Here is a 20050-nt window from a genome sequence, read left to right as displayed (position 1 = left end):
GTGGTCTCAGGATTCCTTTGGCTTAACAATCAGAAGAGTGGGGTTTGGGGCTCAACTTCCCCACTCCAGGTCCATGACTCCAGATTCTGTTTCCTCATCAGTGAAATAAAAGAATTGGCCTGGGTGATTATTAAAGTTGCTTCTGACTCTATATTCTGTCATTGCCAAAAGAAGCCCAAGGGAAGATATGTTTTCAATATATCCTTTGTTTTTAGCCTATCAAATAATCTTTGCCAATCACACAGTCAGCCATTAATTGCTACAGGATAATCATTTGCAGATTCCCTTTGTTCCTGGAAGGACTCTTAAAACAGAGTTGATTAGCTTTTAAGAAATATAAGCATGGTATATGGGTTCCTCCACTAAGGAGCAAATTCTTAACTTGTAAGATCTGCCAAACACGCATTTCTGCATTGAAAGACAGTTTGAACAACATTCCTTACCGTTCCACATATGTCTCGTCCAGATTGTTTAAGCCTATTGTGGGGCTTCTGAGTTGATTCTGCACGGAGACAAGATCGTTGCTTTCCAAGGCCTGGTTTAGTAAAGCAACCGCAGACAACATTTCCACCGCAATCAAGAGCTCCTCGTGGGCCAAGTAGTTCTGTTGGAAAACGTGGCAATATAAGCGCCCCAAATAACATACCTCACGTTTATGATGGACGTTCAGAATGCACATTTCAAAAAACAATGAAAAGGCAAAGATCTTGATAGCCCAGCAGAAAGAGGGGTCACTGGCCACCTGCTTTCCACTGGCTTTAAAGGAGGTAAATGGCTCCTGAGTTTTCCTTTGATAATCATTTTGGGGACCGCATTAATTATAACAGTTATGATGCCACAAATACTTGCATTCCCATAGCTGATTCCTACTCCCAGCTACTGCCTGCTTAAAGGCTCAGTCCGACCACATAATTAAGCCAAGAACTAGACAACATTGTCACTGACTGAGAGTGTGAGGTCAGATTTAACACAAGCTAATGATTTCCCGTTTGAATTTAGGGTAAAGGAAAGGAGGGGAGAATTTCACTTAAAAGTCATAACCACAGGGAAATCATGCAAGGTCTGTAAACCGAAAACATTGATTTTAATTCCAAAAAAGTTAGCCTAAGTTACATTTTTATACGTTGGGTAGAAATTTTAAAATGTACTACAAAATCTAGATATTTAAAGAAATCTGAGGTAATCCTTTGGTAATGCAAGTAAGGATCTCCAGATTTATATGATTTAAAATCTGGATTTGGCTTATCTAAAAAAATACACCTTAGCTTTCAAAATACCCTTCCCCTTCAGTATTTTCTTCTATTAATATTTAACCATTTTACACCGTCTTGGCCCAACTTCTAAGGGAATTTGTTTCATGGTATTTTGAAAAAACAAAGAGTATGAAAAAGAATCACTTAAAAAAATAAAAAGCTGAAATACATCTTTACATTTAGGATATATGTATTTAATATATAACATAACATTTATATTAAAATGTATTATTATAGTTTTGAGTCTCCACAAAAATCTTGCAACAAACTGATTTTAGAATAACAAAATAAAATTTTACCTTCCAAAAGGAATGGTTATTACAGAGAGCAAGTCAACAAAGTTTATCCAAATATCCTACATTAACTACAAGTTTAACATGTAAGTAATGTATAAAATTATAAGAGCAGAAGGGAATGATTTACGATTCCTTCTATCTCTTTGAGTGAACTGTCCACAAGTACCTAACGTGCCATACAGCAAAAAGGATAAGGGAAAAGGAAGAAGAAATAGGGCTGGACAACCACAGGTTAACTATGACCAGTTGAGGATGAAGGACTGTGCTACAGTATAAGTCACCTCGCTAGAAAAGTGAGAGAAAATAATAATGAGAGAACCTAAGTGCAATTTAAGAAAATAAACTATTTTTTATCATAAAACACTATATTTCTATTTAAAAAAACACACAAACCTTTGATAATAAAAAACAAACCCTACCACCAAAACTCTTTTGTGTATATTCTTTTCTGTATTTTTAATTCATGTATACATTTATAAAGGTTTTGTTTTTTTAACTGAGTTGACTTTTATTTTCTTACAAAAAAATGAGATAAGGCTATATATTTTAATGTCAGTTTTTTCCACTTAATAGCAGTGTGGACATCTTTTTCAATCATAATTCTTTACATTATCATTTTTACTGGTTGCACAGTATTTATAGCACATGGAAGTATCATAACATAAGTTAAGCAATTTGTTATTAATCTGTTATTAATTAAACATGTGGTTTATTATAAATAATGCTGTGAAACATCTCTGCAGCTAAAGCTATTGAATTTACATCCTGCAGGCTCATTCTCTAGACTGTAACTGTCAGCATCATGGGCCTTTAATGCATGTTGCTAAGATGAGCCCCCCCAGAAAGGCTGTCCAATTCACACTCCCATCAGCTGTGTAGCAGATGCCTGCTGCCTCACATTCATACTTACTCTGGGTTAAATATTTCTAATTTCTACCAGTTTAATTTTTTAAAATAATTGTACTTTGTTTTTGTTTTCTTTTTTTTTTTTTTTGAGACAGAGTCTCACTCTGTTGCCCCAGCTAGGGTGCCATGGCATCAGCCTAGATCACAGCAACCTCAAACTCCTGGGCTCAAGTGATCCTCCAGCCTCGGCCTCCCAGAGTGTTGGGATTACAGGCGTGAGCCACCATGCCTGGCCTGTACTTTGTTTTAATTTACATTTACTTACTTCTGGTTGAATTTGAATATTTTTTTGTGTATTTGTCATTTGTATATTTCTTGTTTTGTGAATTGTCTATTCATGCTCTTGGCCTCTGTTTTTTTTTTTGGCTGGTAAATGCTGATTCTCATTTTTAAGATCCAATGAATGCCCTATGTTTCTCCTTAGAACCTTACGTTTTAAAATTATTTTTTACATTTAACCTTTTATTTTGAAAATTTATTCTGATGTGTTATGTGTAATGAGTTAATAATGGTTAAATACTTGTAAGGATTTCATTTATTATATAATCTTTCCCCCACTTTTCTGAAATACAAGCTTGCTCATAAATTGAATCTTGGCTCTGCTTCCAGTACTTTTCATTGTGTTCTGCTATTTGGCTTACAGGAGCGCTAGTAAACATGTTCTTAATTACTGTAACATATGAAATTATTGTTTAATACTATTAGCATATTAAGGAGCATACATTTATAAAAATCAAAGTCATGGTGCTAATGCTCTTGTTTGCAGTTTTCTGAAAATGCAGATTGAGCTTATTTCCTATATCGAAAGCATTATACACTTAAAAAAAATTAGTATAGCTAGAAAATTATCCAAATTCTTCAAAAATCACATAGGGAACAGGAACAATCTGTTTTCGTGTGTAAATGTGTGGACCACTGCCTGAATTTCCTGACTATGCTCTCCGCTTTTTTATGTAGACTAAAAGCAAGAGTGAGAGAGGAGGGAGGCCACGGCATCGGTGCAGGTGGGTCAATGAGACTGGGGACGGGTACGACTTAGAGACTCTACAGCCCCAGCATTCTTCTTTCCTCACCAGCCTTCCTTACTGGACTCAAGGTTACCATCTCGGTAACCGCAGTCTCCTCTGACTTACCATGGCGTTCTGCTTCTGGAGGTTGGAAAGTTCGTTCTGATACATAGCAGCAGCGAAGGGATAAACAGCAGGCAGCTGGGCCTCCGGTTTCTGCAGTGCGAGCAGTGTGTTCTCAGGGTCGCCTTCCAGAAGGACGGCATTGATGTGGTCCACTGCAGCCTGCCCTGAGGAGGAAGGTCGACATTCCATCAGAATGCCTGCTTTTCCCTCCACTGCCTGCCCCAACCAGCAGCACTTCCTTCCAAAGATTTGAACCTAAGCAGTCACTTGCCATGAACTCCAACAAGCTGCAAGTGGAGGGCAGGCAAAGCCTTGAAAACATTCTCTCAGCAATTTAAATCAGTTCAGTCCTTGGAGTCAGTCCCTGAAAGAACCTCAGCACAGATGGAGTTTGGCTTATGAGATCCTGCCTACCTAGCACGATTTTCCTACGAAGTCTTTCCTTTCAGATCGGCTCTGGTCCCACCTCTTCTGTGAAGCCTTCAAATTGCTCCAGTCCCTGGGGACCTCCCATGTGGCGAACCACTCAAAGTGGGGCCCTGCAGTTCCAGCGGGCTTGTTCTCTGATGCTCCCTGTGGGTCAGCACTTTGGTACTGCCTCCCAAGGAGACTTTAAGCCACATGAAGACCAGAAACAAGCCTTGCTCTACTGCTGTGTGTTCCTGCTGAGTAGGCACCGTGGCAAACCCGCAGCAGGCACTCAGATACTTGGCTGCAGCCACCATCTGATACAACCATAAGCTCTGTGATCTCTCCACCATTTGTGAGGTTCAGATTACAAAGACCTCAATTTTGGTGACCAAACTTAGGTGCTTGGAAAAGAAGATTCAGCATAGTTTCCAGAGCGCAGAAACTGAATTGCTGACCAAATGGGACAATGAGTAATGAACTCTGCCAGCAGGCAACAGCAAACCAGACGAAGCCTGCAGGAAGGAATCTGGGTAGCAGAAGGAACACAGACCCTCAGATTTCTAGAGCTCTTCAAGGGTTAATCTGTCTGCTTAATACATGACTAGACTGCAGCCAAGATTATTCTAACTCTTTTTGACAAGATGACAATTTTTCTTTTCCAAATACATTCACAAGGAGCTTCTTTCAATCTTTTTACTAAATGGTCACTAACCTTTGACATCACTCAATAGCAGGAAATATGACTAATGGAGTCCCTCAATTCATCCCCCAACCCCTAGAAAACTCACACTTCATCTAAAGGACCCTGAGAGCCCATGCACTTTTCTATCTTTAAAAGTGTGACAAATGAATTCCAGAAAGGAAGGTCAGTGGTTCTTTGTGGTGTTTGTTGTTCTATAAAAGTTATCCAAGGCTTCTTAGCTGCCATCTTAGATTACTCTAGGTAGAATCTTGCTTCACCTCTGATAACTTTATTACATTGGTTTGTAAAACTGGATGTTAAATATTAACAGAAAATCGTATCTTCTTAAAACACTTATAATAAACTGCTTCTTTTAAGAAAAAATAAGGTAAGTTCAACTTCTCTTTTGTACTCTGCATTTAACAAAATTTCTAGACGTGATCTTAACAGAATATATCATGTAATGAATGGAATACATGTTCCAATAACCATTCTTACATGTTTTTGAGTGTACAACTGTTCCATTATCATGTCACCAACTAAAATATCCTTCAGAGGTTTTTTCCCCAAGACTACTTTTCAGTTCTACTGGACTATAAATTTAAGATGGAGAAAGATTAAAAAAAAACAACCTTCAGAATAGTCATGTTCTGCATTTAAAGCCAAACACTGCAATGCCCATCATCAGTTTCAGCTGGTTATGCCATTAGTGCAAATCATCCAAAGTCTTTTACTTAAAAATGGAAAAAAATACACATATGGCCAATTTGGCATTGAATCTGTGGTCAGTAAATTATGGCACTGAGTAAAAAAAACATTTATATAAGGCATTTTATTTAACATGAAAAATAAAACTGTTTTAGTGGTTATAAACATTTCACAAATAAAGGATGGTAAGAAGTCTATGGAACCATTTCCTCTCCAAGCTCGTGGACCTCAGATGTCTTGCTGGTAGTATTAATTTCTTCCTGTAATTCGTTTCTGTCAAGCATAATGAAATTCTCAGCTTTCACACAGAACAGAAAGAGAAACTTTAAATTGTACCTCATGTATCATCAGCAACATGTTCAAGATTTAATAGGAATAAAAGAACAGGAACACGCAACCCAGAATGTTGCCTTTAAAAAAAAAAAAGTCACCCGAGAGCTCTCAACAATGTAGTGTGTGTGTGAAGTAAACTGTCCAACACATTCCAGCTGTTAATGTCTAGATGTTCACATTAGTCTGCTCGGGGTACCCTTGATTACTGTTTGAACCCTTTAGGAAATAGACCTCCCCAGCAACTTGGGAGCAGACTTCTGAGTAACCCCTATAGGTATGCATTTCTTTGAAGGCATTAAGAGTAATAAAGAATATTCAAAACTCATCTAGGAAGTTAAATTGAAGGCAACGTTTAGGACTGCTGTAATTCGTGGACACTCCAAGTTTTAATTTGGCAGAGAGTTCACATGCTTTATTAAATGGGCTAAGTAATCTTTCATGTGTTAGTTTTTTGGTATATATAGGTTATTCAGATTGACCTAGGGGAAATAAAGGTCAAATAAAATTCCTTACTGACTCTAAAAATTAATTTTACTACAGGGGAGAAAAGATTAATAAAAAAGTATCCAAACTTGCATATGCTTCCTTCCGTTGACCCAAGTTTTCTGTCCTTTATAGCCACACACCTGAATTAGGTACTAAGTGGAACTAAAGGGACTCCACAAGTGCTCAGGGAGGTGGGATTCAAATCTGCCATCATAAGATTTCATCTGGCACTAAAGCTACAAAAGCTATAAGAAATAAACAAAAACCAATTCTTACTAACCGCAGATGAATGAGTAGGAAGTAACAGAAAGCAGTGGTGTCAATAATATCTTTTACAATTCCAATGAGAACACCAACACATAATCACAGGCAAAGAACTACAATCTTTAAGTCAATCTTTTACTAAATGACCTTCAATATTAATCCAAAAAGGGACAGATTAAAAATATGAAATGCATTATAGCTATGATCAAACAGGAATATAAAATCAAACTAGCTTCAGGACACTTTGAGATACTATGTGTGGACCAGGAGGCAGGATCACCAAAAGCAGCTCAATGGGAAACTGATTCTGTGCCATAATTAACAGCATTGACATTTAGTAGATTTTTCATTTTATAAGATAGTTTTTTGTTTTTCTTTTTGAGACAGAGTCTCTGTTGCCCAGGCTACAGTGCCGTGGCATCAGACTAGCTCACAGCAACCTCAAACTCCTGGGCTCAGGCAATCCTCCTGTCTCAGCCTTCCAAGTAGCTGGGACTATAGGCATGTGCTACCATGCCTGGCTAATTTTTTCTATATATTTTTAGTCATCCAGCTAATTTCTTTATATTTTTTTTTAGTAAAGACGGGGTCTCGCTCTTGCTCAGGCTGGTCTTCAACTCCAGAGCTCAAATGATCCGCCCGCCTCAGCCTCCCAGAAGATTACAGGTGTGAGCCACGGCATCCGGCCAATAAGGCAGTTTTATAAGCAACATAAGTTGAGTGTTTTGCTGGAATTATGGCAAAAGGAAAGTCTGCACCTTATAGAAACATCCATTTCCCTCTCACAATCCATTACTTACTGTTGACTTTGTTAACATTGCTTTGGATTTCCGCTTGCGTCAGCAGTTCTTCATATGCGTCTCTTTCTTCTTCTGAAATACAGCTATTCTGCAAAAACAAAGTCTTCACTGGTTCCTGACATTAAATACAATGTTTCCAAAGCTTAAAACTCAAATGTAAAAATGCAAAGATAAAACCCATTCACTAATCTTCATTTGAACTTAACGTAAATATTTGTAGAGTACTCTGCACAAGGCACTAGGACAGAAATGCCAGGCAAGGATTACAAAAGTGGACCACAGACCCACTCTCCGAAAAGGGCTAATTTTCAAATGTTGACAACATCAGGTAGACCACTTGATGCAGCCATTTTTTGTAGTTCAAAATCAATTGAATATTGGCAATTTCAACTGATTCAATCTAATAAAATCAGTAACACAAATAATGAATATACCTACTAGAAGAGAATAGATTCTATAGGAAGAGTACTATAAACATTTCTTAAAAAAGGATTCACACTTAGTTAAGAAAATTTTGAAAAGAGAGAACATTGAGGAGGGCCTCAAGGAACAGTGTACTGTGAAAGGCTGAGATGAAGGTGAAGGAACAGAACACAGATGCCAGGCTACAGTGTGTGGCCAGGGTGAGACACAAAGATGGGGAGCTCAACTGAAGGCCAAGCTAAGGTCGATACTTAACTCAGTTGTCAACAGAGATTAGGGAAGGCTGCCAGAGCTGACAGCAGATCTGCAGTTAAAGGTCAAGTTTACAACCTCTAGCTCTGAGAGGGGTTGGCTTGGAGGAGACCCATCAGGAGGGAGCCCGAAGGGTCCTATAACGAGGTCAGGACAGAGCCAAGAGTGGAGACACCTGACAGTAGATGAGGGATTCCAGCCTGACAAGGCAGCAGAATCTAGCAACGGTTGGGACACAGGGAGCATATTAATAAAAAGAGTTCTGAGACAAGGTGGTCACCATTCCAAACCACGGCAGTCAGAAAGGGGTGCTCTTCTGCCACGGTGGGGCTTGAGGCCCGAGGGACACAGGTGAGAGAGCTGGAAGAGCATGAAAGACCCTGATTTGGGAGGGGCTGGTATAAAGTGACAGCTGATTTCTTCAATGAGCAGATGAGCTCCATGGAGGAAGAACAGAGAAGGGATTCAATGTGAGACCGCGAAGAATGCCCACATTGAGAGGGAGGACACAGAGGAGAACCCTGGCAGCAAAGATGTGCAGAAGTCGGGGGAGGGGAGAGGCAGAGAATCGCAACACAGGTGGGGCGGGTGGGAGACAACTGTGCTGGATGCTTGGGAAGCCACCCCTTGAGGAAAGGTCAAAAAAAAAGCAGTTATTTTTAGTAAATGAAGCTGACACTGACATGGCAATGAGAGAAAAGTTGGTGAGGAAGTAGCAGCTCTCAGCTTAGATCAAACTCTCAATAACAGACTAGACAGGAGGGTGGGGAAGTATGGAGTTAGAGTCAGGAGCAGGCTGTCTGGCCAAGGAGGGACACCTTCAAATCTAGGGAGTTAACTATTGGTAAAATATCAAAGCAGTAGGTTAAAAAACATCCTCTCCAAACTTCACCACATTGAATTATTAACCTCCGCTCATAAACAGAAAGGTAACTTGGCTAATACAAGGTATGCTGATGACACCTAACAAGGGACAATCTTTAGCTGCTACTTCTACACTTTCTGTGTAAGTAGTTTACAACAGGACCTTTAATCCTGCCAACCCATAATATTCACCATAAAAGAAGATCTAAATTTCCTTATGTAGTACATGAGCTTCTTTCACCCTTACATTCCATCCAAACCAATTGCCTATGGCTATAGAGACCATAGCCAATTGATTTAAAAATATCACTTGCAACATTAATGGTTTTTCAGCCCAGGTGTGGTGACTCACACCTGTAATCCCAGCACTCTGGGAGCCCAAGATGGGAGAAGCACTTGAGGCCAGGAGTTTGAGACTAGCCTGGGCAACAAAGCAAGATCCCATCTCTACAAAAAAAATAAAATAATAAATAAGGCTTTTTCAAACTAGTAACTCAGAGCCATATTCATTACTGTATTTATTACTCAGAATCTGATTAGGTACCTTTAGTCTTGCATTTTCCTCTTTTTTCTTTTTGGCTTCCCAGAGTTCCTTCTGATATTCCTGTGCAAGGTTGTCGTCCACTAAAGTTAAGACTGCATTGGGGTTTCTTAGCGTTACGATGGTCTGCTCTGCGACTCGTTTTTCAATAGCTTCATTAATGGCTATAACTGCAGCATGTACTGAAAAGTAAAGAGAGAGAAAGATTTCTATCAGGAAAAGACAACATGAGCAGTTACATCGACACTGCATAAACTGAAGCCGTTCCACTTTCTTCCTTGGATTCCAGTAAGGAACAAAAAGACCTCATACGTATTATGGAGCACCTGACCACCTCTCCACAAGCCTGTCTTTGGTCCTGATCTCAGCATCTGCTATGTAGTCGATACTCATTGATTCAATTTGCACTGAATGGCTAAAATGAACCAAGCAGTATGTTGACCACCGGGGGTTGGAAAGTCACAGTCTTTCCAACCTGTCCCTCTGGTCAGGGCAACACTGACAGTTTTAAAGTAACATATTGGATCCAAGAGATACTTGCTATTTACCTCGCCACGCTAAAAGATATGTAGCAATGTGTTCTACCACTAAAATCTAAAGACATAGAAAGTAGAGAACTATTTGAGACTAAAGATGTTTCTGGAACTTCTTAATTCACATTGCACAAGAAGATGTCTAAAGACCCAAATCAATTACTTGGTTATGATCTGACATCCTCAAATTAACCATCTATAATATGAATAACAACTTTTAGGATGCTTAGGGTATCTTCTAAATATTATATTGCATGTAATCAAAATCAACAATGTATAGGTAAATCTCACATCAATGGCAAATTTGGATTTTAAACAGACTTACAGGCAGCTTCATCCACAGATAGTTCATTGGCCAGAATACCACCTATTTTGCTGAAAGATGGCATCTGTATTCCGTATTTCTCAAGCTCTTTTCTCATGTTACTGATTTCTTCCTCTAAAAAAGAACCAGCAGAAAAAAGAGAGAGAGAGAGAGAGAGAGAGAGAGATCAAAGAAAGTCACAGACAAGCAAGCAGGAATGATCATATTCTTATCTAGAAATGTCTTCATCAGGAAGGTGGGGTTGTTTCTAAATTAAAGCCTTAGGAAGAACCCAGCCCGAGTGTCTCATTTCACAAACACATGAAATGAAACACAGTCAAGCACAAATAAGACAGGTAAGTTTTCTCTTCTTGTTAATACAGAGGAAGAAAGGGAATCAATCAAAATCAAAAAAAGTATTGGTGTATTCTTTTAACTAGATTGGAAAAAAAATATATAAAAATAGTACCTGTGAAGTCCACTTTGCCCAACAAATCCTGGATCTGAGGTGCTATTCCTAGTTTGAACAGATATAAACTGAAAGGTAAAGCACAAAATCATTAGAAGCTTTATCATTATAAACCTTAAAGTTATAAATTAAATAAATCTTAAGAGTTTTCTCAGTTGAGAAGAATCTAAGATATCTAATCTACTCATTTTACAGATGAGGAAACTGAGTCCTGAGGTAACATAGTCTCTGTTGGGGACAGGACCAGAACCGCAGTCTGAGTCCTAAAGACTGATCTGCAGTACACAGCACTTTTGTAGCATCAACCAACTCTCCATCATCCATTTGTAAGAAGGATAAGAAACACAGCTAATACAAAACAGCAGGTAACAATAAATATTTCTTTAGATGTTCCTCCCATGATTCTTGTTTTGCTAGATGTATAGTTTCAATTATATTTTGCTTTTCAATATTCCTCCAAGTACCATACACCTCTTGAGGAAACATTTGTTTACATTTTCTAAACCAAAAGTGTGGGGCAAGATTATTGATGGATGGGGTGACATTAAAGATAAACTGCAATGTATGCGTATTACCAAGTGGAAGATGGAGAATAAATTGTATGTATTTAAAGACAAATCCCTTAGACAGTAATGACGGCATCCATTAACCTACCCATAACCTCAAAAGTGACTTGAGAGCTGGCATCTAAAGTCTATCACAAGCATGTCATTACACACTTTTCCCACTTAATCGCTGAATAACTGTTTCTGTTCCACATTTCTCCTATCCTCCCCAGCCCCAAGATTAATTCTAGCAACCAACTAGGAAAATTTATATTTCCTTTCTTATAAATTTTGGTAAGTTTATAATTTATGGGACTTTAGTGGTTGAAACTGCACAATAATAGATATTGGAAAATGAACTAAGAATGATTTTGATGGCTTGAAACATTTCAAGATTATCATGTCAGATGATATGAGATGGATTTCAGCTGTTTATAAAAACATAAAATTTAACTAGAACATGTTAAAGAAGTTCAAGATTAAGCCTTCTTAATGGTATTAAAATAAACTCTTAAAATATGATTAGTCAATATAAGTCTCTTACATTGAAATTGACTTTTTTGGATCATAAGTTCTATAAAACACAATTATTTAGAAAAGCAATACACGAGTGATTTTAAAAATGAGATTTATGGTTTAAAAAATTACATGGAAAATCACCTCCCAGAGTTAAATACTAACTATTTTGATATAAATCCTTTTTATGTTGTTTCTGGACATACCTCTTTTATAAACTATTCTGCAACATAAATGTACTATAATTCCATTAATTGCCGAGCATTTATGTTGTCACTAATAACTACGGCAAATAATACTTCAGTGAACCTACTTATAGACATATACATCTTTGTGTATATTTATTACAATCCCTAAAACCAAATCACCAGATGGAAAAGGTACACACAGAATGAAAGTTTTCAATGTATATTGTCCAAAAACCCCCAAACTCTTTTTCTTTCTGCATGAGAATCTGAGCTGTATAGTTAACTTTCTAGCTCCTAGGAACCTGACAAAAGTATACCATCAACTATGTTACTAAGCATCCTTGCTTGGGACAAAAATTATCCCTGATTAGTAAGTTTTATCTTAACTGGAAGGAATCATAAATACCTAATAGAAACCATATCTTCAGGCCTTCCTGAGCTCAGTGACTCTTATAACTCATATATCCTTTGCAGAGAGCGGGAAGCTATGCAGTGGGCTGTATGTCCTGCAGGCATGCCGGCTTCTAAGCCTGCGAGGCTGAAACCCACCAATGTGAGTCTCACTCCTTAACAGCAAAGTTGTCACCTGGGGTACCAAAGAGATTAGCTACTAGATGGCTGCGTAGACAACCACTTGGCGTGTCCTGAAGGCTCCTGCTGAAGAAGAAATACCTGCTGTCCTGCTTCGTGCTGGGTTTCCTGGCCGTTTCTATCCTGAGCAACTGGAAGCCAACTGTGGCTTATGACAGGAATGTGAATCGGAGCGTTTAGCTGAGCCTATGAATCCCCCTTGGGCTCTACCACCAATGTGTGGGAACGCCATTGTCTTTGTCCCCTTAGCACCTCAGTGTATTTTCAATGAAAAATTTCCCAAGCTGTGAGCAACAAGATGCTATTTAAGTCTGCTTTTCCTTTTGTTAGCTGTGAAGGTAAACATTTTTTTCATACTCATATTGGTCACTCGTATTTCCACTCCTAGGAAATTTCCAAATTTTTTGAATTTTAAGGATTTTTTTGTGTGCGTGGGAGGAATTTACCTTTCTTTCATTTTCTTCTCTTTTCCTTCAAAACCATACCAAAGGACAAAAAACAAATGGCAATTGTTTTTAACCATATGGTGATGTTAATTTTAGTACTAAATTCCAATATGATACTCATATCTTATCCACAGGGGAAAGGCGTATTAAGACTTTGAACATTCTTCAATGTGAAACAGCCATTATGTATTCATAATTCAAAGCTAGCAAGACAGGATACATTCCTTAGTTTCGGTTCTAGGTCTTTAGAGATTATCAAGGATATAAAACTGTTTACTTTACACAGCCTCTGAAGACTTTACTGCCAAAAGTTCATGCCAAACAAGTCATTATAATTAAAACTAGATCATTAAAGATACCATGCTGACATTTTCAAAACCATAATATTTTATGAGCCACTTCTCAACTCATTATTAATTATTCCAATTAAAAGGGAGCTTATATCATGTGGAACAATGAAATGCCAATCTCTTTATCTGCTCCCTTCTAGTAACAGGCACTACAGAATTAAACAGAATTCAGTAAGGTAAAGCTGCAAAAGAATTGGGGTGGGGTGGGGAAGGGATCAAGCTATCACTTAAGAAATGAGAATAGACAAATGATCAAAAAATGTATCATTGTATCAATTCCTCTCAGGGTACCTTATTTACATTTTCCCATTTTGTAAATTAAAAATTATACCTGAACTAATTTATAAAGAAAACTATAAAAAGTTCGAGAGAAATTTTGAAAATTTGACAGTAAAACTTTAGAAGACATCCATAAAATGTCTTCTAACAACTTTTACATCTATTTTAAGTACTTCATGTGCTATATCTTTAATATGTATTACCTATATTAATATCCTGCTGAAGTTTTAACACATACTTTTAAATTTACATTTTTATATCAAAGCCTAATCAAATCAATATCTACTATCCTTTATATAATTCTCTACCTATGTAATGTTGGGATAATTTAGAATTTTAGAAACATGCTTTTATTTTTATATCATACACCAATAACTTAGATAACTACAAATCTTATTAGTTTCTTTTCTAATTTCATCTCCCCAAATTTTCTTTTTTTAATTTTATCTTTGGTTCTACTATGTATAAATTCTCAGTAAGTATTTGTTAAATGGATAAATTGAATGAATCGTCAATTGCACATATTTTAATATTTTTCATCTGTTTCTCGGGTATCAGTTCTGTCTGTCAAATCTAATGCCTCTTTCACAGCAGCAGTTTCCTTCAAATGTCTGGTGCCTTTTGATTTGGGGCTCATCCTGGTGTTTAAAACTTGCTGTTTGTCCATTGTTGACTGCAGGTCCCCCTGACAGGAGCCCCCATTAGAAGGCCATCAGGGAACAATGAGATTGACAGGAGGGTGCCAGCATCTTGCCCTCTTAGACTGGGGACTCCCTGGCCCTGAGGTCGCTGGCTGTCTTGGGTGCTGGCAAGCTGTCCTGACATCAGCATCTACACTTGCTGCTTTAGGGAAAGGTCAGAAGGCTCAGTTGGTCCCAGCCCTGGGATTGCTTGCTTTGAGTCCCTCCTTTTCCTTGCTGTTCCCCCCTTTGCTTAGAGCAAACCCCACGATAGCTCCTAGCTCTGCTGCCTCTCTCAGGGTTTTGTAGGCTGCAGTCTTTTCCCAGATTGTTTCTCAGTCAATCAATCCCATCTGTTTACTTTCTGTCCAGAGTCATTCAAATTTCTGGTCAGTGGATGGAACTCCTTTTTATCATGAATGCATTTTTTAAAATTATTACTTTAACAATTTTATACAGTTTGGGAAAGGGTATAAAACAGCTGTGCTCAATGACCTAGATACAACTGCTTTCACATTATGTCCTCTGTTTAATCCATTCATTCAATTACTACTTACAGAAGAGCTACTATATAAGAGATGTTTTTCTTACCATGCTGTCCCCCTAAACTAGGTGTTTAGGTTGTCACAAAACATAGATTTGTTGGTAACATGAACTAAAACATTTATATTAAACAAAAGTGTTAATTTTCCCCTGTGGGAATAAAGAAATTAGGTAGTTATTTCTAATATACTTTCTATTTCTCAATTATATACTGTAATATTAACATAAATCTCCCAATAAAACATCCTGGTTTAACTAAAAGTTACCACAAGGTGGTGCTGAGAAGTTAGCTTTTTGGATGGAAAAATTTGCTTTTAACTTTATTTTCAATCTGAGATTTTAAGCTAGTATCTATCAGGTAGAAATTTCATTTGCATATACTGAAAATCTTATTTACTAAAAAATTTAAAAATTTAATGTGTATTTTCCATTTGGCTTCAATTTTCAATTTTTTTTTTTAATCATTGATGTTGAGTTTAAACTGTTAGCATTAAAAAGATCACTTTTCACAGTGTGGGAGTTTTATACCTAATCTTTGTGTGGGAGGCACGTCCAAGTAGATTACTCTATGAGGCAAATGTTTATTAGGAAACTCTATTTATCCAGTATTCCCATGCCAAAAAGAATCAGTAATAGCAAACTGCTCCTTCCCGAGCATTTAAATTCAAATGAGGTCATTCATTACCTGAACTGTACAGAAGATTGTATTTTAATCTTTAAAAAGCAGCTCACTGAATACAAAAATACCAATTTCACTTGGCTCTTCAACACTGAATTTATTAAGCACCTTTCAGTGTACAAAAGCCAGCACAAAGGGCTAAGAGCATTGCAAAGGAAACTGAAATTAATGTCACCATCACTTGCCATGTCTAAGAAAAGACTTTATATGAAGTAGCAAGCCTCTTACCACACCAAAAGGTATAATACACAGCACACATGTGTTGCTGGGTGAAGCCAGCAACAGAGAGGTCAAAGTCTTACTGGCACACATGCTCCTATTTGTACACATAACATCAGTTAAGGTCCAGGAAGCAATAAAGAAAGTTTAAAAAGTACTATTAGGGTTTTTTTCTACTACTTTCAGTATATACACTAGAAGATACTACAGTAATGAAATACAAACTTAAAAGGCAGCAGCTAAATTTCTTTCAGCTTTCCTGGATCATATCACATGCAGCTCATTTTGGGGCCATAACATGTGGGAAGAATGTTTGCAAATCAAAGCCTCATGGCACTGGAAAGACCACAGGACTAGAATCAGAAGCTCTTGTTCCTGGCCCCAAGACTGGCAAAATCTAGATGTGTGACTCTGAGCAAGTCATGTAACCCAAGCTTTCAGTTCCCTTATCTGGACTAAAATAACTTCTCAAGGCCTTTCCAGTTCTCAAGTTCCATAATTCTTCATTTTAAACATCCTGAATATAATAGCATAGAGGCCTGTGCTGAAAAGTCTAAGGCCGTTGTTCTTTTAATTTTCTTAGTAGTAGGGAAACGCCTGACTCCCTCCTAAAGCCAAGGGTGGCTGAGTTGGTAACAGCACAGGTTCAGTTCTCACATAGCCTGGCTTTGAATGCCGACTCCATTATTTACTAACTATGTGACCCTGGGCAGCCTTTAGAGCAGGGGTCCTCAAACTTTTTAAACAGGGGGCCAGTGCACTGTCCCTCAGACCGTTGGAGAGTGCACACTCTGGGCCCAGGATGAGTCGGCTGCTAAGCAGGACAGGCAGTGGTGGCAAAAACACCTGGAGGGCCGGATAAACGTGCAAGGCGGCCAGTATGTGGCCCGAGGGCCGTAGTTTGAGGACGCCTGCTCTAGAGCCTCAACTGCCTGTGTTACATAAAATGGGACTAATAATAGTATCCACGGCATAGGTATGCTGTGAAGATGAAACGAGATTATACCTGTGAAGTGCTTCGAATAGTGACAGGCACATAGTTAAAAGCTCCAATAGCATTAGTTTTTGTTTTTATTATTATTCCTTGTCAAATAAATGTGCCCTTTGTATACAAACACTTATAATCTACCACAATGGTTTCCCCCACTTTTTCCAACCCTAAGAATCTTTCACTGTTTCCCCGACTCCATGTTTGAAATGGGTTTATCTACAGAATCTATTTTTCTATCTTAGTCACATACATTACTGCCAATATCATGTCAAAATCCAGAGCTCTATAGCCAATGGATAGCCCCAAATGAAAGGAATCCTGAGGCAGACTTATTATAGGAAAATGAGAAGTTAAAAAATACAAACTTCAGAGACTTCAAGTTGGAATCAATGCTGTACGTGCTGTATTAAGTGACAAAATGTGGCCCACAGTCTCAAAGAGTTTAGGATTTAGCAGGACAGAGAGCATAGCCACAATAATAATAATTTAGGACAGGGAAAAGAAGAGAGGATGGTCTGGAGCATGGGGAGAATTATGAACAAGCAATGACTTCAAAGACATGAGCAGGTGCAACTGCCTCCTTCACCTTAATCCTAAAAACTGCCATCTCAAGATATTCCTTCTGAGAATCCCAAAGGATTAGAGCCTATCCTTTGGGCTAAGGAACTACAGAAAGATTATTTATAAATGGAAATACGTTCATTGTAAGAGAGAATCTAATATATGGGTTCAATTGGTTTCTTGGGCAGAGAAAGGGTTTTAAGGGAACGGAGTGTTAAGACAGGAAAGCTATGCATTAATGCCTGAGCAACAGGTTCAAAGGCAAGCTGGCAAGCAAGGCAGGCAGCTGACTGTGCGAATAAGCCCTCCGTCCACAAAGCAGCCAGGATCCTTAGGACAGCTGGTCAACCAGCAGTGGGTCTGCCACAGCCATTTCCACAAACGCAAGTCCCAAATGTGTGCCATTTCAGCATCACCACTGCATCTAGAAAGAAACATAGCTGCTGGGATGTAGCTACAGCAGCAGCAGCAGGAACAGTGATCCTTACACAGAGGGGAGACAGACTTATCTTCAGTCTGTGGCTGTCAGTGTAGTAGAATCTCAATGGTCAAATAAACTCTATATGGCAAGAAAGGCAGAATCCAGAACCCTAATAACATTAGACTAGAATATTATGAAATTATATTCAACTACCCTTAGAGGGTAGTTGATTTCATGTCCTAAAGCAGGAATAATCACGATAAAACTGGAACATCCTGTTGTGACCACAGAGCAAGGATATTTCAAAGAATGTCAGGGACAGGGCTACAAGGACAAAGGAGCTGGCCAGAAAGAGCTCTGACCAAACCAAAACAATCTGGTTCATCAGAAAAGGATATTAACCTTGGTTAAGTCTGTGAAAGGCCAGAAGTTCAAAACAATAATCAAAACGGAATAGTATACAGTGTACAAAAAGGAAGCTGCAATACAAAGAGTTAAAATAATATGCGTATAAATATTTGTATTGATTTTAACAAGTTGGGGGATTATTAAAACATTTTTTAATTTTTAAACATGTTTTAATTATTAAAACATGTTTTAAGAAACTTTGTTTCTTTTAAATCTGTTTATATAGAGTATAGATATCTAGTTGTTTTTATACTATATATGCTACAGGAAAAAAAAAAACACAAAAAACCAAGAACTCTGAGTAAGCCAAATAGTCCCAGAAAACACAGGAAGTGTCCCAAGATACGGATGGACTGAGGAGCACAGATGGTAACAAAACCACCCAGGTGGAAAGAGTGTCCAACATCAGTGGTCATATTCAATGAACAAGCAGAGGGCCCAAAAACATGATCTGAGATGACAAATCAGCCAAAAGGTCTAAAGAGCACTGGGTAGGGACAATTCCTTGTTTCCTGGGAGATGGAAACCTCTAGAAAGCCTAATTAATTTCAAGAAAATATTTAAAAGACATACATAAGCTTTTAATAATGTTCACAGATCAGGCCAATACATCATTATGACAGCACAATGGATTATATAATATGCTGGTCAAGCGAGACTTAGGAAGTAAACAATTTCAGGGTAATGGGGGTGGGGTGGGGGTAGAGACCAGATTATAAATAAAAACCTATCTGAAAGCTATGTACTTAAAAATAAAAATGGTCTTCTTTATTCAAAAAACAAAAAAAAAAACCCAAAAATTCAGCCTGATGTCTAATGGCCAGGTTCTGACTCATCTTGGGAGACAAACCCCAAGTGGGGCCATGTTCTGACCCACAGCTGGTCCATTGGAAACCAGATCTGTAATCTTGGCAGGTTTGAAGGGGCATTCTTTTGTTTCTAGAGCCATCAAAAAAATATAATAGCCCTAGGATGAGTCAAAATTAGTGTATAAATAATGAAAAAAATGAGTAACCTGTAGTATGGATCATTCAGAACAGGTTTCAGTGTGGCAAGTTTATAATAATACATTTGGGCATTTCACCTGCTCTTTAAGGTTAGTGAAGGATTCAAAAAATCAGTTCCAAATTTAATTGAGTAAACTGTTTAAATGAATTCAATTTTATAACTAACATTTAAACACTTCACAGGAGTTTAATATAATTTATTATAAATCTTTAATAAATCAGGTACTACACAGGCAAAAAGTATTCTTCTCCATGCATAAAAGGCCTCTGGACATTTAAAAAAAAAAATCAGTGAAGTAACTAGTGAGCAAGGCTCTCACTTCTTGAACTGGTGGCCTTTCATTGCACAGGCTTTTATAACATTCCAAAAGCAGCCACAAAAGGAAAATATGCCACATACTATACACACATTAAGTCCATAAACACCAAATTATTTATCATGGTTTTCACTTGGTGTTAAGATAGCAGGTATTTTAGCTTTTCCTTTGACATTCTTTTTGAATTTCCCTATGTTCTGCACAATGAGTATATCTTACTTGTTTTTTTTATTAACAAAAACATAAACATTTTATTAACAAAAACAAACATTTCTTTAGAAAATGAATGATGCCACCTATCACTCAGGTGAGTCTGTCTACACTGGCAAAGTTTGGGAATTTCTCCTGGAGCTATTGTGACGATAGTCACTGGCATTTTGGGCTTGAGAATGCCAAGCTAAACTGACAAAAAGATCAGTGAGTGGTGGGTAATGAAAGTAGGGTCAGAAATAAAATGACAAGGTGAAGGGCAGGCCAGAAATGGGAAAAGCAGAGACAAACAGGAAGCAAGGGCAAGAAGCCAGGGAATCTCAGGGTGTTAGGCCCAATCAAGACAACAGGGAACAGGAGACACATTTGGTGAGGGCTAAGAACTAAATCTGTGGCTATCAAGTCAGGCCCACAGGCTGGGGCAGGAAGAATGCAGTGCCT

The 20050-nt window shown here is 38.0% G+C and overlaps 1 protein-coding gene across 2 annotated transcripts in view; it reads right to left on the bottom strand.

Moving 5' to 3' along the window:
* The window catches only part of IQGAP2 (IQ motif containing GTPase activating protein 2), a 275611-nt gene that overhangs the window by 105959 nt on the left and 149602 nt on the right, over positions 1-20050 (bottom strand). For both annotated transcript variants that reach the window (XM_012738346.2, XM_012738345.2), the window contains exons 6-11: positions 10659-10726; positions 10211-10324; positions 9356-9534; positions 7273-7360; positions 3589-3752; positions 444-604 (exon numbers count right to left, since the gene is read on the bottom strand). In XM_012738346.2, coding sequence (XP_012593800.1) covers positions 444-604; positions 3589-3752; positions 7273-7360; positions 9356-9534; positions 10211-10324; positions 10659-10726 — 774 coding nt within the window. The remainder of the gene's footprint in view (positions 1-443; positions 605-3588; positions 3753-7272; positions 7361-9355; positions 9535-10210; positions 10325-10658; positions 10727-20050) is intronic.

The sequence above is a fragment of the Microcebus murinus genome, chromosome 11 (assembly GCF_040939455.1).
Source record: "Microcebus murinus isolate Inina chromosome 11, M.murinus_Inina_mat1.0, whole genome shotgun sequence".
Lineage (NCBI taxonomy): Eukaryota > Metazoa > Chordata > Mammalia > Primates > Cheirogaleidae > Microcebus > Microcebus murinus.
This window is presented reverse-complemented; position numbering and strand designations above follow the sequence as displayed.